General features: G+C 53.6%; 2 protein-coding genes across 4 annotated transcripts in view; one reads left to right on the forward strand and one right to left on the reverse strand.

Annotated features, from left to right (window-relative positions):
• The window catches only part of PFDN1 (prefoldin subunit 1), a 31,106-nt gene extending 25,742 nt beyond the window's left edge, over nt 1-5,364 (forward strand). Inside the window, exon 4 of the mRNA XM_033073357.2 lies at nt 5,207-5,364. Coding sequence (XP_032929248.1) covers nt 5,207-5,290 — 84 coding nt within the window. The 3' untranslated portion in view covers nt 5,291-5,364. The remainder of the gene's footprint in view (nt 1-5,206) is intronic.
• Nucleotides 5,365-7,065: 1,701 nt separating this feature from the next.
• The window catches only part of CYSTM1 (cysteine rich transmembrane module containing 1), a 64,650-nt gene continuing 54,775 nt past the window's right edge, over nt 7,066-16,940 (reverse strand). For all 3 annotated transcript variants that reach the window (XM_033073331.2, XM_042779754.1, XM_042779753.1), the window contains exon 3: nt 7,066-7,493. In XM_033073331.2, the coding sequence (XP_032929222.1) occupies nt 7,387-7,493 (107 nt within the window). In that variant the 3' untranslated portion in view covers nt 7,066-7,386. The remainder of the gene's footprint in view (nt 7,494-16,940) is intronic.

Here is a 16,940-nt window from a genome sequence, read left to right on the forward strand (position 1 = left end):
AGGGCTGCCCTGTCTGTTCCCTCTGGGATCACAGGGCTGTTTGGGCTCTTGGAATGGGTGGGAATGCTGTGCCCTGTCCCCTGAACCATGGCTCCAGCCAAGGCCCTGCCACACGCAGGGCTCTCCCTGAAGGCAGAGACGTCTGAATCACGGTGCTGGGGGGAGGACAGTGCTTTGATCATCAAAAGCCCATCCAAGAAAAGCTGATTAATAGTTTTTTCTTGCTGTGGAATCTGTGGATGCTGGCTCTTTAATCTGCCAGGAATGCCAGGTCTGGGTGCGTCATCTCGAGCAGCAGCAGCGTGATGCAATGGGAGCGGAGGTGGGAGCTGCAGCAGGAGGTGACTTCCCCCGTGTCAAAAGGCCACAGGCCACTTCTGTTAACCACAGCTCCTTGTCTTCATTGGGGTGTGAGCTGTAATTGTGTTTGCATTCAATCTAGTCTTTCCACAGCTGCTGCCAAAGACAAACAGTGCAGAGCTGCTCGGGGAGCAGGCGCTGCTCGTGATGGGGAGTGAAGGGCGAGGGAGAGCCCAGAGCAGGGTGGTGGCAGGGGCGAGTCCTGTGCTGTTGTTTGGCTGCAGCCACCCGTGCCAGGGCACAGGCTGGCCACGCCAGCACACCTCAATCAGGAGTGTGCACAGCGAGGGCTGGCTCGTGGTGCTGCCTGCACAGCCCCTGGCTGAGCTGGTGCTTCCAGGAGCCTGCACTTCTTACACCAGCAAACACAGAGACAGCCAGGGCTGATGGAACCCCCAAAGCCACTGCCTGCATCCCCCACAGGTGCCTGGGCATTGCATCCCCCCAGGCCCACTGCATATCAGTGCCCGGCCCTCCCTCCTCCTCCTCCAGGCAGGGCTGGGGCTGGTGGTGCCTTCCCTGCCAGACCTCACAACTCAGTCTGTGGAGCTGTCAGCTGGACAGCCACCATTCCTCCTGGGAAGGGCTCCTGGGAGATGGATGTGCTTTGCCTGTCGGATGGGGCTGTGTGAGTGCTCAGTCCCATTTTTGGCTGCCCCTCCATCTGTGGGAAATGGTGATTTTAGTCCATGTGGCTGTACTGAACTGTACACGAGTGCACCTCTTGCCCCACACACCTTTTTTAGGAAGGCTGCAGGAAGCCTTGGAGGTAGAGAAGGCTCCTGAGAGCTGGCAGAGGAAAATATGGTGATAAATCTACGTGGGTAGGAGAGGTGCAAAGTCCAGTTTTTGAACCCCCAGCTGGTGGGATTGGCTCTGCTGCCCAAAGAGGGATCTTCCTGCCCTCCATCCTGGTGCCAGACTGCTATTAGCATGGCACTTCTGTTTCCAGAGAACAGATTTAGGTGAGAACACTTCCTTTGGGGCTAGTTTTGAGACAGATCATCAGGGCTGTGGTTTGTCTTGTTCCCAAGTGCTGCAGCCCTTCCTGCCTGGGGAAGGAACCGTTGTTGGGAGTGGTATTAGCCTGAAGGAATTAGGAAACCATTGGCAGGCACTGGCTGCACTGGCTTTTGGGGGCATCCTCTGTGGGTTTGCACCCTGTCAGTGCTCTGCAGCTGGCCCAGACCTCGCTGGACTGTGGCAGCAGCCATGTGTTGGTGTCCCAGTGCAGGTGGCAGAGCCCTTTCTCTGAGGGGCAAAAGGGGGATCAGGGGGCTGTCACCACAGAGGAGAGAGTGGATAAGAACTGGTGGGTGGCCAGAAGAAGTGAGGATGCAAGAGCATGCCCTGGGCTGGAGCAGGTCAGCTGGCTGAGCTTTGGAGTGCATATGAAGCGTGCTGTCCACCTGGAAACCTGCAAATCCTGCTGCCTTCCCCTGCTCCCTCTTCCATGCAGCCTCCAGCTCCCCTTCCTCACTCTGTGGGGGAGAAGCTGCTCCAGTGCTGATGGGACCTGCAGCCCTGGGTGATCCCTCCCTGTGAGTGAACTGTGCCTAGGTCATGGGAACGCTCTGGCCTTTCTGCAGCAGTGGTGGGGGCTGGCAGAGCCTGGCAGTGCTGCTCAGAGGCTGTTCCTCTGAAATCAGTTTCAGTAACATCCCACAAGAGAGTTTTGTAAAACAATTCTCTAGCAAGTGGCTGTGGGAGTAGTGACCCAGGAGGAGGAACCAACCCCTTGCTGGAGTTGGAGCCCTTGGCTGACACAGCAGCTGCTTCCTGTCCTGCCCTCTGGGTTTCCTTGTCACTGCCTTGCCACACTCCTGGCGAGACTGCAGGGGGACAGCAGCACAGCAGGGTCACTGCCCGGCCTCCTGGGCAGCCTGGCCCTTCTTGTCAGCCGGAAGATGGGGCTTTTCTGGGAGCTCAGTGTCATGTGGCAACTTCCCCCTGCTGCCTTCTCAAAGCCAATCTTCCTTTCTCTGTTCTTCCCTGGAGCTCTGTGGCTCAGGCAGGGGCATCTGGGGTGGTTTGGGCACCCACCTTACCTGTCCAGGGGCCCACAGGAGCTGGGGGAGGGTGGGGGCAGTTTAGGGCACTGGTGGTGAGTGAGTAGGAGCTCTGGGTCAGCAGCTCGCAGTCATGCAGCCACCAAAGCCAGAGGTGCAGGGCCAGTGTGCTGCCGTGTCCCCTTGGGTGCTGCCGTGTCCCCTTGGGCTGCTGTGTCCCCTTGGGTGCTGCTGTGTCCCCTTGGGTGCTGCCATGTCCCCTTGGGCTCCTGACTGGTGAGCACTGGAGCCACAGCTGTAGAAGTGAAACCAGAGGCTTCAGAGAGCTGCACCTGCCATGGCACAGGTAGCAGAGGATGAGCTGGAGCAGCAAACACATTTTCCCAGGGAAATGCATCAGCTCAGGGGGTGCTGAGGTGAAGCCCAGCAGCCTCAGGGTGGCCCAAACCAGGGGCTCAGAGGACATGGGGTTAACTGAGTGCAAATGAAAGCTGTGAGCTGAAGCTGGAGGTGGGGTTGGGGATGCAGGGTGGTGTTCAGGGAACAGATACCACCAGCCTGGCAGGTCTGGCTGGACCGGAACAGCCTCCAGCATGACTTCAGAGCTGTGCTGTCGTGTCCCGGGCTCTGTGTGAGTGGGCAGAGCGTGTGTCAGCCGCTGCTCCCCGGGAGAGACGGAGTTTCCTGTCTAGACCCCGGTAATCGCCGAGGGGAGGGGTTTGCACACAGACTCCTGCTCCTTCTCCCGTGATTACCGAAGCAGAAGCCGGGCTGCAGTTCCCCCTTCCTGGGGAAGAAACACCTCGCTTCTGCCACGTGGCTCGGAAAATGTGGCGCCCGTCTGCTCCTCGCTCCTGTGCTCCGGGCTGTGGGAGCCAGCCCTGTGCTGCAGACAGGGAGTGCGTGCAGGGCTCCCCTTGGTGCTCCAAGGATGCTCTGGAGGCCAGAGATGGAACTCCCTGGAAACTGCTTCTGGGAGGGGGTACAAGTACTGGGACCAGGCTGGATTCTTGTCCCTCAGAAGTTAGTGGCCAAGGAGAGTGATTGAGAGAAAGGAAAATTCCCTGAATCCTACTGCAGGTGCTGCCTAAGTGCAGAAAGGGCCCTTTGCCACAGGGGGGGCAGAGCATGTCACTGTGCAGGGATGGGCAGTGTGGGTCCCCATGGGGGTGCTCCTCTGCTGCACCAGGGTCCCTTGTCCTCATGGAAATGGGGCCCACATGGGCACCAGCAAGGTTTCCTGATGGATGTCTGAAATTCTGGGCTCTCCCAGTCCTGCTGGACAGTGTGCTGGAGCTGTGTCCTGCTGCCTGATGGGAGCAGGAGACAGAGGTAGGGAGAGAACAGGAGGGCAGGACCATTTCATGCACTAATATAATGGTGCTAAGAAAAAGCTTTAGTAAAAAATGACCCCCTAGAAGTCAGCTCTACTGCTGTCACTCTCCTCTAGTCAGCAGAGCAAGGTGAAGCTTTGAGCCACAAGGGTTTTTTGGGCCTTTCTTCTCTTGCTGCCCTCAGACTCAGTTCCCTGTGTGTGAAATCCCTCGACGTCTGTGCGGGCAGCGTGGGGACAGTGACAGAGCCCTGCTTGTGTGTCACTGAGTCACTGCCAGTGGGAACCTGTGGCTGCTCTTCTTCTCCCTGTGGTTTCCTCAAAAGCAGTTCCTGTAAGAGAAAGGGACCCCACGTGCCTGGGGAGCACGGAGAGGGACAGGAACCCTGGGCCATAACCCCGGCCCTGGCTGTCAAGAGCAGCCTTTAGGAGTTAAACCCTTCAGCCTTTAGAAGCAGGGCTGGGAGAGATGTCCTCATGGCAGGGACATTCCAGCTGAGTGTGCAGCTGTGCCACAGCCGGGGGACAGAGGGGCAGTAGTGGCAGCAGGTCTGCTCCATGGGCTAATGGATTTTCAGCATTGCAAGTCCCGTGGGCTCACACAGGGCAGGGTGAGGCTCTCAGAGCAGTGGCACCTTGGTTTGGGTGGGCTTTGGGGACCACTGCTGCTCTCCTGGGCTGCTGGCACTGGGGAGGTGACTGGTAAATCCTCTGGCAGGATGCTCTGGGCAGAGGCGTGCACTCCTGGAATTTAATACCAATCCTGCCAGTGCTTATTGGGAGCTGGCATGGCCCAGAGCAGGGCTCTACATGAGCAGCACGGGAGCCTGTGCTCACAGCAACCCAGAGGAGACTGTTGTGCCTGTTGTTTGGAAACCCAGAGAAAATAGTCAAAAGAGCCAAGCACTGATTTTTCCAGCCATAGAGGAGCACCCAGACTAGCAGGAAAAAACGCTGCATGCTGAATTCCTATCTTGGGATGCAGGGCTTGGGGCTGCTTCCCTGCCAAGCCCAGCCTAATTACAGATGATTAAGGAAACACGTATTTGGTGACGATGCCAGGGAATTGCTGATAGAAAGGAGGATATAGGGTTAGAAAATGGCCCAGTTGGGGAAAAGAACCTTTTGTGCCCAAGGAGAGGGTTTTGCTGTGTCTCCATAAGGAGGCCTTGGCATGTCAGTCCCTCTCTAGGCTCCAAGAGTTACAGGATCTGATTTGATTTCCTTCCTTGCTGAGGTTCATGACTCTCACTTTTTGCAGTGCCACCGTTGCAACAACCTGGCAGCTCTGAAAAAGTTTCAGGGGGGACAAAATTTGGTGTGTGTAAACATTGCCCTGCCCTTGTGTCTCTGGGAATGCTGTCCCCACATGGGACACCTGCAGAGCGGTGGGTGCCCCAGCCAGCACCCACAACTCTGCCTGGGTGGCTTTGGGCCCTGGTGCCCAGGTTTGTGCTGGCAGGGCTGAGGGGATCCTGACTTACCTCTGCTCTCTGCCTTGCAGCAGAAGAAGTCGTACCTGGAGCGGAGCGTGAAGGAAGCAGAAGACAACATCCGGGAGATGCTGATGGCCCGCAGGGCACAGTAGTGGCAGCCCTGGGTGCTGATCCCCATTGCCTGACCCCCTGCCCCACTTTAATAAAACAGTGCTGTGGCACACAGCATGTGTCTCTGTGGCTGCTCTCCCTGCATGCGTGTGATGGAGAAATGGGCTGGTGGGAGGAGCTGGGGTGAGGGGCCTGCAGGGCATCCCAGTGTGCATCCCTGCTGTGCTGTGGATACCCTCTGCCTGGTGTGGGTGCTTTACGGGGGAAGTCCTGCTGGGGAGGGGTGGTGAGGAAAGAGGGAGGTGGGCAGGGCTGGCACAGGCACAGACACAACCATGGACATGGGCACAGGCACACACATGGGCACGGCAACCGGCTCAGCCAGCATGTGCCAGGAGGTCATTGCCACTGCTCCAGGTCACTCTGCAGCCCTGGGTCATTCCCTGTGTCCCGTTCTATTCCTGCTGTCCTGTTCCATTCCCTGTCCCGTTCCATTCCCTGTGTCCTGTTCTATTCCCTCTGTCCCGTTCCATTCCCTGTGTCCTGTTCTATTCCCTCTGTCCCGTTCCATTCCCTATCCCATTCCATTCCTGCTGTCCCGTTCCATTCCCTGTCCCGTTCCATTCCCACTGTTCTGTTCCATTCCCACTGTCCCGTTCCATTTCTGCTGTCCCATTCCATTCCCTCTGTGTGCTGTTCCATTCCCCGTCCCCTTCCATTCCCCCTGTCCCGTTCCAGTCCCTGTCCCGTTCCATTCCCTGTCCCGTTCCATTCCCTGTGTCCCGTTCCAGTCCCTGTCCCGTTCCATTCCCGGCAGTGCCGGCCGTGCGCGGTCCGACATCGCCACCGTGTGGCCGTTGTGGGCAGCGCACCCGCCCGGCCCCGTCACTCTCCCGGCGCCTTCCAGCGGCTCCCGGGAGCTCCAAGTTTCCAGGTCTCGGTGCCACCCCAAAGGCACACGCGTGCTCTCCCACTCTGGGCTGGCCCTTCGCTGCCCCCTGGCTCCTGCTCAACCTCCCAAGCCCTGGTTCCAGCTGCCAAGCTGGTGACAGTGACAGGGAAGGTGACAGTGCTCATTCCCAGGGCAGGGACCTCCGCAGAGGGGCAGCCCCAGAAGAAGGCTCCTTGGGACAGGGAATTGCAGGGGACTCTCATCAGCCCCAAACACACGAGCTTGCCCCAGACCAGAATCCTGAACTGCCCTGCTGAGCCCAGAGTGCAGCTGTGCAGAGGCCCCAGGCAGCACAACCAAGGACAGTGAGTGAGTTCAGTGCCCTTTGCATCCCTGGGTGATCTCCAGGCAGAGCTGTTGTGGGTCAGGCCACCAGGGTGGGCTTTGCTCCCAAGGCTGGGGGAGCAGCAGGGTGGGACACAGCCCATGGAACCAGCAGCAGGTTTTCCCCACTTTTCTGCAGATAAAAGCTTTTTATCCCTTTTCTGGCCAGGAACAGCTTCAGCTCTAAATCCTCAGCACTAGATTAATCCATGGCTTTTCTCTTCTTACCCATTAATTTACCTCCCGCGAGCCTCTGCTCTGCAGCACAGGATGATGGAGCTCAGCTTGGGCCAGCCCTGCCCCAGCAGCTGCTGCACACACACAGCAGCTCAGCCCGTGCTTCTCCCACCTCTGCTGTCCCAGAGCTGCTGGAGAGGGCCTGCTTCCAGAAGGGAAAAAAACAAGGATAAAAACTTGCCTGTGCTGCCCTGTGTGGGATGAGGTGCCATACCACAGAGTCAGTGCCCACAGGAGGCCAAAGACAGCAGCAGAGGGGATGCCCACCCTGCAGACAGATTTACTGAAACAGCCAGGACCTAGTGAAGAAAATCAACTGTTGGCTTTAATTATTGCGTACGTCTTTGTCTCTAGGGCTAGGAAAATCTCAACTGGTAAATATACATTTCATCAGAATGCCTTTGGCTGAAATACACCATTAGCACATTCTTCAAAGTTACAACAAAAGTCTTAGAAATGTTAAAAAGGAATTCTTTTTCCTTTACTAAAATAAAGGAGTGCACCCCCCACCCCGACAAGGCGCTAGGACGGACAGACGGGAACTCTTGGCTGTGCAAAGCAGAGCGTTGATTACAGTAACAGAAGAAGTCGGGACGGGCGTGGGGAGCCTGCAGAGCAGCGGGGTCAGGTCAGCATGTCCCACAGGCAGCAGCAGCAGAGCGCGGTCCAGCACGCCGTCAGGCAGGCGCTCTCGCCCGAGTCGTCCCTCCGCCGCTCCTCCACCACGTACACTGCGGGACAGAGGGGCTGGTGAGGCACAGAGCAGCGACAGCCACACGCACACGGGAGGGGACAAGAACCAGGGGTGGCCCGGTCCCCAGGGCAGCTTTGCAGGCAGTGCCAGCTTCCCCAGCTGCAGGCACATCTGTCTGTGCACACTGCTCAGCCCGCTGGAAGGAGGAGCTGTTCAACACTGCCCCAGGCCTAGCACACACAGAACTGCCTCCTTCCCCGGGAGCACAGGGCAGGGAGCAGTCCTTGCCCCAGCTCTGTGTCCCTCCTGCACATGAGGAGACTCCAGCCCTGCCAGCTCAGCCGAGGCCCAGCCTAGGAGGTGGCAGTGCAGTGACACTGCAGTGCAGCTTGGGCAGGTGCCCAAACACTCCAGGTGCTCCTCATAGACAGAAACCATCCCTGCCCAGAAGCTGCTGGGATTTACTGAGCACACCGGAGGGAGCCCCAGGTTTGTGTGGAGGTCTCCTACTCGAGGCCAGTGTGCTGCTTGCTCTTTGAGCAGCTCCTGAGGCACATCAGGACAGAGGAGCAGTTTATCTTTGGCTCCTCCTTGCTGAGTCCAGGCTGTCACACCCAGAACTGCATCAGTCTGAGGGCAGGCAGGGGATTGTCCTTCCTGACAGCTTTCTTGACTCTGATTGTTGTGGTCTGTGTGAGAATGATGCCCAGGTGCCTGGGCAGAACACAGTTCATGGCATTGGTCTGGCCCTCCATGGGTTTGCTTTGTGCCCAGGAAACCATTCCCCAATCCCTACCTCAGCTCTGCAGAGCAATGGGGGGAGGATGATGTGCTCCAGTTTACACAGTGCCAAAACCCTGACACCACCAAGTGAGGCACAGAGGGGGAGTTCAGTACCTCAAATGTCTGTGCTTGGGGACAGCCTGTGCCTCAGGCAGCCTCCCTCTCCTCAAGGGGAATAAAGGAGAAGAGGCATCCTCTGCCCCTCCAGGGGAGCCCCTGCACAGCCTCAGCACAGCACTGCTGCCCCCCTTCCCTCTGACCATTCAGCCACAGGGCCTGCAGCCCTTGCTCCAGGAATGTCAGGATGGAGGTTCCCCTCTCCCTTCAGCCCCAGGAGGAGGTGGCAGCACTGTGACAGGTTGTGCTGGAGCAGGGCAGGTGCCATGCACTCCCCTCCCTCAGGAGCTGCTGTCCCTGCAAAGCCCAGGAGCCGATGGAAGCCTGGCTCCCTGTGCTGCTGCCAGGGGGAGGCTGCACGACCTCCTGTGCCCAGGGCCAGCCCCTGCCAACCCACCAGGAGTGCAGAACCCGAGCCATGGCACCCTGGTTGCCTCCTTCATCCCCCTCGAAGGGTGAACCACAGACCCATCCCATCCTATCCCAAGGGGAATAAGTCCCATGGTAGCCAGGACTTTGGTCAGGCCCCTCCTTCCTCCCTGCCCCCAACCCCAAACCTGCACTCACAGTCTGGGACTCTTGCAAAGAGAACATGGAGGCATGTGAGCCCTGACCTTGCACAGCAGCTCTGCCCACTGCCTGTTCTCCATGGACAGGGGACAAGGGGTTTGGTCTGGGCTCCATTTTCCTGGTGGATCCAGGAGCTCTAAACAAGCTGCTCTGATATATTTGTTCACTCTAAGAAGGTCCTATTGCAACCAGTGGAGGCAAAACACAAACCAATTGCTCTGAGTCCTGTGTAAGATGGTGACATCCCTGTGCTGGAGCCCTGATACAGCCCTGGATCCCAGCCAGTTGCGACTCAAGCTGTCCCACCTTTGAGCCATGGGGAGCTGGATTGCTGCTGCCAGAGCATTGCCATACCCAAAACTGAGGGCACCAGTGCCCTGAGACATCCAGATCCACACCACAGAAGGAGCCTGCCCTTTGCCAGTTACAATCAGCTGTCCAGGACTGCAAGAAGCATTTGCCTGAAGTATTTATGATTAATCCATTAGAAGTTTTAAGCCAAGTGTCAGGGACATGCCAGCAAAGCGTGTTCAAGGCATGTACAAAGTGCTCTTATGAAACACTTGCTGAAATATTAAACAAAATGGCTTTCCCAAGCTTGGGGCTGTGCAGAGGGAGCTGGATGCTCTCACCAGAGCTGCTCAGCTGACTCGTGTTGGACACTGCCCCTCTGCACAAGGGGGTCACAGTGTCCATGGGCATCACCCCTGTCCCTGTCCCTGTCCCTGCCAGCCCTGCAGCCATGGTTGCTGCTGGGAGGGGCTGCCCAGAGTTGCAGGACAGGCACTGCTGCTCCCTAACAGCTGGGGGCAGGACCAGGCCAGGACAAGGGACAGCAGCCATGTCAAGGCCTTTCCAGGACTCACCTTGGGTGTGGGGTGAGCCTTTCTGGTAGAAACAGTGCTGATGTTTGCACCCTCACTTCTGCTAAAAGCTGGAAGCCATTTAAACCACCAGGACATTGTGACAAAAGCACCTCTCTGCAGAAACCCTCTGAAAAACAGCTGTGGTTTTCCCCCATGGTTCTCCCCCATGACAGGCAGTATGGTACTTTTACAAGCCCACTCACCTTCCAAGTTCAAGGAATGCCCCAAAGTGAAATGTGAAATACACATTTGAGAAGTTGCTGCCTTCCACTGCAGAGCACCATCAACACTGGAAACTTCCACACTCAGAGAGCATCTGGGCAATGCTCTGAGGAGAGACAGCCACCCCTCCTCACAGTTTGTGAAGCTGTCTTTGAAGCCACATCAGTGTTTCAGGAGTTGCAGCTTTGTTGCTGTCACCACACAAATTGTCAGAGAGGTTTTAACCACAGATATACAACATTAATGCTGAACAGCTTTTCTGGTCTGGTTGTGGGGCTTGCAGAGGACAGGGGAGAAGCAGGACAGCTGAAGGGTGCTCAGCTGTTCACCTGCAGCTACCAAAGCATGCAAGCTGGAAACTGGATGAACTGTTCCCAGCCCAGCTTCCCAGTGACACCCTACACCAATCTGCTCATTTTGGACACCTGACCATTGGCTCCAGGGCACTGACAGAGTGACACAAGTAGCTGAGGACATCAAGAGCACGGGGTAGCAGCTTCAGCCACTCCTCCCAGCCCATGCAGCAGTGCAGTGTCAATCCCTCAAACAACACATCCAAACCTCTGAAAGCATTTGGAAAGTCTTGGGAAGCCTTGCATTCATTACTGATGGCAAGTCCCCACACAGCTTCCCAACTGACTGCAACAAGTAGGATCCCATTGACAGACATCAAGTTTTCTACTGGGATATCTCTGCAAACAAAACCCAGAATCTCCCAATGAAGGGAATTATGTTTTTTGTGAGATTCCTCAATGCCCTGAGTGCCTCCAGGCTTACTGGGAACCTCATCAGCTGCTCTGTGCCTCTCTTTTGGCCAAGGCTGGGCACTCCAGCCACCTCCTACAGCACAAAGGGTCCTTATCACCACGAGCAGAAGCCTGGTGGTCCAAAAAGAAGAGAAACAAGGGTGATTTCTCTTGGAGGTACTAGACAGCACTCAGTTCTAGGCTCCAGTTTTGAGGATTTCATTGTTTCTCCTAAAACAGGATGGGAGAAGGTATAAACTGAGAGACCCTCCCAGCTCCTAATCAGCCTCAAGGAGCCCAGAGCACAATGAATCATGCTTATCCCGAGAATGCTATCACTGCCTGTAATCTCACAGCAGTGGCCTGCACAAACCAGTGCAAATAACTCCCACTTTGTTTTTAAAACAAATACTACAATAGCTTCTTATTTCATGTACAGTCTACTTTATCTTAAGCATATACATTTTGTTTCTTCTCATACCTGATTGATATGTTAATCATTAGCTCCAGGAGGGAAAGGAATGAGCTGTACTTTTCACCTGGTTTGGCATAAATTAAAATCATGACCTTAGACTGCAGTGCCCCTTATTGCAGTGGGTTTACAAGGATTGCAGTACAAGGGCACTGGCTTTGATGCCACAATCAGTCCATCCTCTCCCAGGATCCAGACACAGATATCAAGGTACCAACTTACCTGCATGGGGGCAGTGATGGTGCCTGAGAGCCCCTGAGCTCCACAGGCTCTTCCAGGAGTCCTGCTGCACATCCCAGGGGCCAGGCCTTGCCTGGGTATCTCAGGTATGACAGGAATGACAAGCAGGCACAGAGAAGCCAGCAAGGGGCAGGCTCAGTGCCTGGGGAGCAGGAGGTGGAGAGCACAGCCCAGCACCCACCACCCCCTTAAGGTGGGAGGGCTCCAATCCCACTGCTCTGAAGTTGATTCTCCTTTAACCCAGCTGTGTGCCAGCACAGAGCTCTCACCTGCACTCCTGGCTATGAGGCAAGGCCTGGGGCACATGAGAGGAAGCAGTAGAAATTAATTTACCATTCACTGCTTTTACAGCCCCCAAATCCTTCCTGTGGTAGGAGAATGGCACTTTGCCATGGTAACAGCTGGTCAGAGCAGAGTCTGAGTTAATACCACTCTCATCTGGGAGGGAGTGCAGAGCAGAGAAGGGACCCATAAGCCTCTTCCCACTTGTCAATTAAGTGGGTTTCATCACAAGCCACTTCTGCATCAAGTTTTGTTTTCTTTTCTTCAGCAAGTGAGAAGTCATGCTCATCACCACTCAGAATGATTCTGTGCTGCCCGCAGCCGATTGTTAAATCAGCTCAGCCTGTGCATCTGCTTTTACCTTCAAAACATTCTCACCCAGATCCTTGAAAACTTTTCTATTCAGAATGGATGCCAGAGAGGGGAAAGTCAGCACAAGTGCAGCTAAGGGATGCAGAAGTGACAGCAACAGGAAATCAAATGTCCCTGAGCCCCTCTTGGAGATGCACTCTGGTCTGCAGACCCAGAGCTGCAGGAGGAAGGCAGCTGTGACCTCCCAGACACCCACTTCTGAAATAAACCCCTCACAGGCAGCAAGGGCAGGAGAAGAGATTGCAGGACTGGGGAACAGGGACTAAACTTTCATATGAGCTGCTACCAAGGCTGCTCTCTCACAAGGCCTCCAGGACACAGATGAGATCCAAGTCCCTTGGCAAGGAAGGCATTTAATTGTTCTTTCTCCTCTCTGGGGGTACTTGCTCATGCCTAACAGCTTCAGGCCTGTTATTTCCCAGCCCCTCAACTCCTTCCTGCCCAGAGGCTCTCACTGGTGCACAGTCTCTACTGACACCACACTCAGATTTCAGGAAATACCTCGGTACACTCCTGAAACAGATACCAGAGCCAGATGGAAATTCAATAGCCCAATTCCAAACAAAAAATTTTCCAAAGCTTCTTCTGAGCTTCCAAAATGCTCAGAACAAGTTTCACAACTTCCAGCTCCAAACACAAATGGCTACTGCCAGAGCTACCTGAGCAGAAACCAAGCGTCAGGGAATGAAAATACCACAGGGTACAGGCAGCTCCACCTGCAAATCCCCTCTGCCACCCAGCCCAGACTTCAGCCTGGGCTCAAACAGAAACAACTGATCTACAACTGCTCACACAGGTATCAGAGCTGCCCTGGGTTCAGCAGGTTTGGAAAATTCCTGCCTTTCAGTTCCCGTAAGGCTGAGCAGCTCTGACGCTCACCCTGGAGAGTTGTTTCAGCTTTCAGGAAGCTGAACAGGCCACACATTTCAGGGAAATCACTGTGCAGGCCAGCCAAGCCAGCACTTTCCAGAGCCAACGCTGCACTGAGCAGAGCTGTTCCCCTCTCACACACCAGCCTGGGTGCCAGGCATGGGTTAGGGCTCAGGAACAGCACAGAAGGTTTTCTTGCAGCTGAGCTCAGGGCTGGAAATGATATTGTTTCCTCACCTGAACACACAGAGAGGGGATTAAGAGATCCTGGAGATAATGGAAGTGATACTAATCAGCATTTATGGTGTATCAATGTGCCTGGAAAGGACTGAAGCTCTCTAAAAGGTACAAACATTCCTTACAGGAGTCAGCACACCTTCTGTAGAGTGCTCAATGTCAGCAGGCACCAGCCAGCTCTCCAAAGCACATTAACCCCAGCACACAGGTTAGAAAGTGTACAGGAGACAAAAAACCAAACTTTCCCTCAGCTCAAATGTACAATAATTCAGGGCTTCAGACCCTTCAGCCTGCTTCTAGACTATAACAGATGAGAGACATCTCCTGAAACTACAGACTTTGAGAACTTCCTCTAGCATTTTTTTAAACCAGTAAAACCTTAATTTACTGTTAAAGCAGGATGTTTTAAACCTAGTCAGCTGCAGGGCCAAGAAGAACACAGTCCTCAGCCTGTGTCAGTGCTTACACTGAAAATCAGCATCAGTCCTAGAGTTAAACAAGATCTGGCTTGGAGGGATTTACAGAGCACAAACTTCACCTTACAAGGGTTTTGCAAGTGTGTTGTGGGTGACTGACAGGAGGAAGGACAAAGCCCAGTTCAAAGCAAAGGGGACATGCCCCAGTGAGATCCTCCCTGTGCAGTGCTGGGAAAAGGCTGTGCTTGATTTGCTCCACACCCAGCCTTGGTGCCCAGCTGACAAGGACTGGAACAGCAGCCTCGTTAAAATCAGCTCACACTGGAGCCTTCTTGGCCTCCTGAGACCAGTCTGTCTGAAGCATGTTTTCAGATACTGGATCTGAATTGGGAATAATATTCTTTGCATCAGGTTTTTATCAAATTACTCCCTCCTTGGGGGTGAAAAGCAGCGAAGGTGAGGTGAGACAGCAGCCCCAGGACTGCAGTGATTGCCTGCCAACAGCCCCTGCTGTTTGTGCAGCCAGGGACAGAGGGAGGGATGATACAGCAGTCCTGCAGGAGAGAACACTGGCTTTTAAAGCACACTAAAGAATGAGAAGCAGATAAGAGCACAACTGCCAAGTAAGATTTATTTATTTATTTTGGCAGGACTCCAGCATCTAGAGTTGCAGCTCCTGAAGGTACAGGAACAGTTAAACTAAATGCAGACTACTTAGAAAGGGCCAACAGACAGAGAGAAAGCCTGTCCTCCAAATTAACTCCTGCTGAGGAAGGCTCAGCTCCACTTGGTTTGGGAAGCAAGGGGGTAACCACTGAAAGGCACTGGAGAGCCTCAGCAGAATGATTCTGATCCCCTCCCTCCCACAGAGACAGGTAAAGAGGGAAAAACCATCCACCCCTGCAGCAGCAGGCAGTGCCTGTATCTAGGTGACCTGTTTATTCTGCAGCTGGACAAACATTAGGAGGCAGACAGCATCACTGTGACTATTACTCTTATCACAGCCAGCTTTGCTACAAGTAATCAACTTCCAGAAATAAGATTTCCACCCTGTGTGTACAATGGCTCAGACGCAATCCCCAGCTCTGTTTGCCCTCAGTGCCTGCTGACAGAGCCTGGTTCCCTTTGGCACAGCATGGAATAGCCTCATCCATTACATTGGCATGTATCAACAGGGAGTGGGGGTAGAAATAAAAGTGGTGAAATTGCTAGCATCAGCTTCTGCTTTGAAAATGAGTAGTCACTTCGCACTTTGGCTCATTCCACTTCTTTTTATCAGCTACATTACATTTCACCTCTCATTTGCACAGACAAGAAAGTACCAGCTGACCAGTCAGCAGTTACTGTGGTTTCCTTTGATAACAAATAATGAAAATACTGGTGGGGAAATGAGATATCTTCTGGAATGAGGCATTTTCTTCCTCCTAAGCAAGCCCCTGCTGTAAAGAAGAACCTGCTCCCTACACAATGCTGCCCAGAGGAACCACATTGTAAAGCTGTGTGTTTCCCAGCTTTGTTCTGGTGCAGGCAGGTTCCCTCTAGCCACACCAGGCACTGTGTGGCACATCCACCCTGTCCCAGGAACTCACACCTGCATGGGCTGCATGTGGATGGACACAGAGTCAGCCTCAGCCTTTGCAGCAGGAAAAGTGCAGCCAGGGATCAGCACGTCAGCCCCCAGAGCTAGGAAGCTGAATCAGACACCCCTAAGGATAACGTCCCTCAGGCTCAGCACACACATTATCATCCCTAAAGGCAAAGGGCAAGTTGTTTATTTCTAATGAACAACAGCCAAGTCAGTTGCCAGCCCTGGCAAGATGTGAGGTTTCTCTGCAGACTTTGGTATCAGTGATCTGCTCAAGCCTAAAAGCCATCCATCCAAACAACCAAAACCATGAGGGCTTCTGTGCCACCCCAGCAAGTCAGGAAGTCTCCAGCTTTTCTCCTTCATGTGGAAAAACCATATGCTTTGAGGTCTTTCACACCCTGAGGTAGCTGGGGTGAAGGGGTGCAAGCTTGTACTATCCCCTTGGAGAAAGGGCCAAGGAACACTGGGATCAGCTGACAGGAGACTTCCCTGTCCCACAGGGCCCTATGGCAGTCATATGGCCACCACCACTAAGTCTTAGCACATAACCACAAGCTGATTTCTGCACCCCAGACACCCTTGTGGCTGGCTAATCCTGCACACAGCCCAGAGGGGAACACATGTTCTCCTTGTTCAGAGCTGCTCTGGGCTGCAGCTTCCTCCAACAAGCCTTTAGGTTTGTCCCCTATTCAATGGCATATTGAAAAGGTGCCTTTCTCACCCATTTGTTGCTCACTGAACAGCAAGAACTTTATCTTTCCTACCCTTAGCAGCACTCAGGTTAAGCAGCATCCCTGTTACACCTCAGATACAGCTTTAATAGAGAGTGAGGCATGTGAGGATTTTTACTTTTTTCAGGGGCCAGGTGGACAGGCTATATCCACTGCTACTCCTGACAGGCTATGAATTAAGATGAAAAAACACCATCACCATAAAATGCTAGTTTACCATCAGATTCTGAGAGCCCAGTAGTAATTATTTCCATCTGTGTGATCCACTCAAGACCAAAACCTGATACATAATTACTTGCACACATTAGCATTAGCACATTGGCTAAGACCCACAACATAAGAGCCTGCTTTGCAGTTTGCCCACACAGTAAAACAATGTAAAGCACAGAATTTAAAGTATAGCAAATTTCCTAGTTTTCACTGTGGACACATGTCTGCTCAGAAATACTAATGTACTGCCTGGAGTAGCTTAATTCATTACATCAAGGAAAGTCACGTAGGAGAGCAAAACATCCGCTCTGAAAGGAAAGCATCCACACAGAAGCTCTTTGCAGATAATTGTTTGGAAACACCACAGGAACTGAAGAGCCACATGAAATCACACCAGACCAGCTATGCTGACTGGAATGCCTTGATTAAATTTAGATGTCAATTTTTTTATATTAGAAGTTCAGCCACACCAACAGATACACAGCACTAGTATACAGATTTATAAAAAATTAGCTCTTTTAGAGACATCCACTCTAAACTAGACACTCCTGGGGTTCTTAAACAAAGCCCCATTGAAAGCTCTTTTACAGTGTCAGAGACAAAGATCAGGTTCCAGTTTGATAGAGTGGCCAAAAAGGAGCAAGGGGGAAACAAAGGGTGTTTAACAGAGGGGGGAATGAAGAAAAAGAAAAATAACTTTGCAGACAAATGCAAAGTTATAGCCCTGACTTCATTTTGCAGACATTAATAAATGTGTTTAAA

This window comes from Catharus ustulatus, chromosome 15 (assembly GCF_009819885.2).
Source record: "Catharus ustulatus isolate bCatUst1 chromosome 15, bCatUst1.pri.v2, whole genome shotgun sequence".
NCBI lineage: Eukaryota > Metazoa > Chordata > Aves > Passeriformes > Turdidae > Catharus > Catharus ustulatus.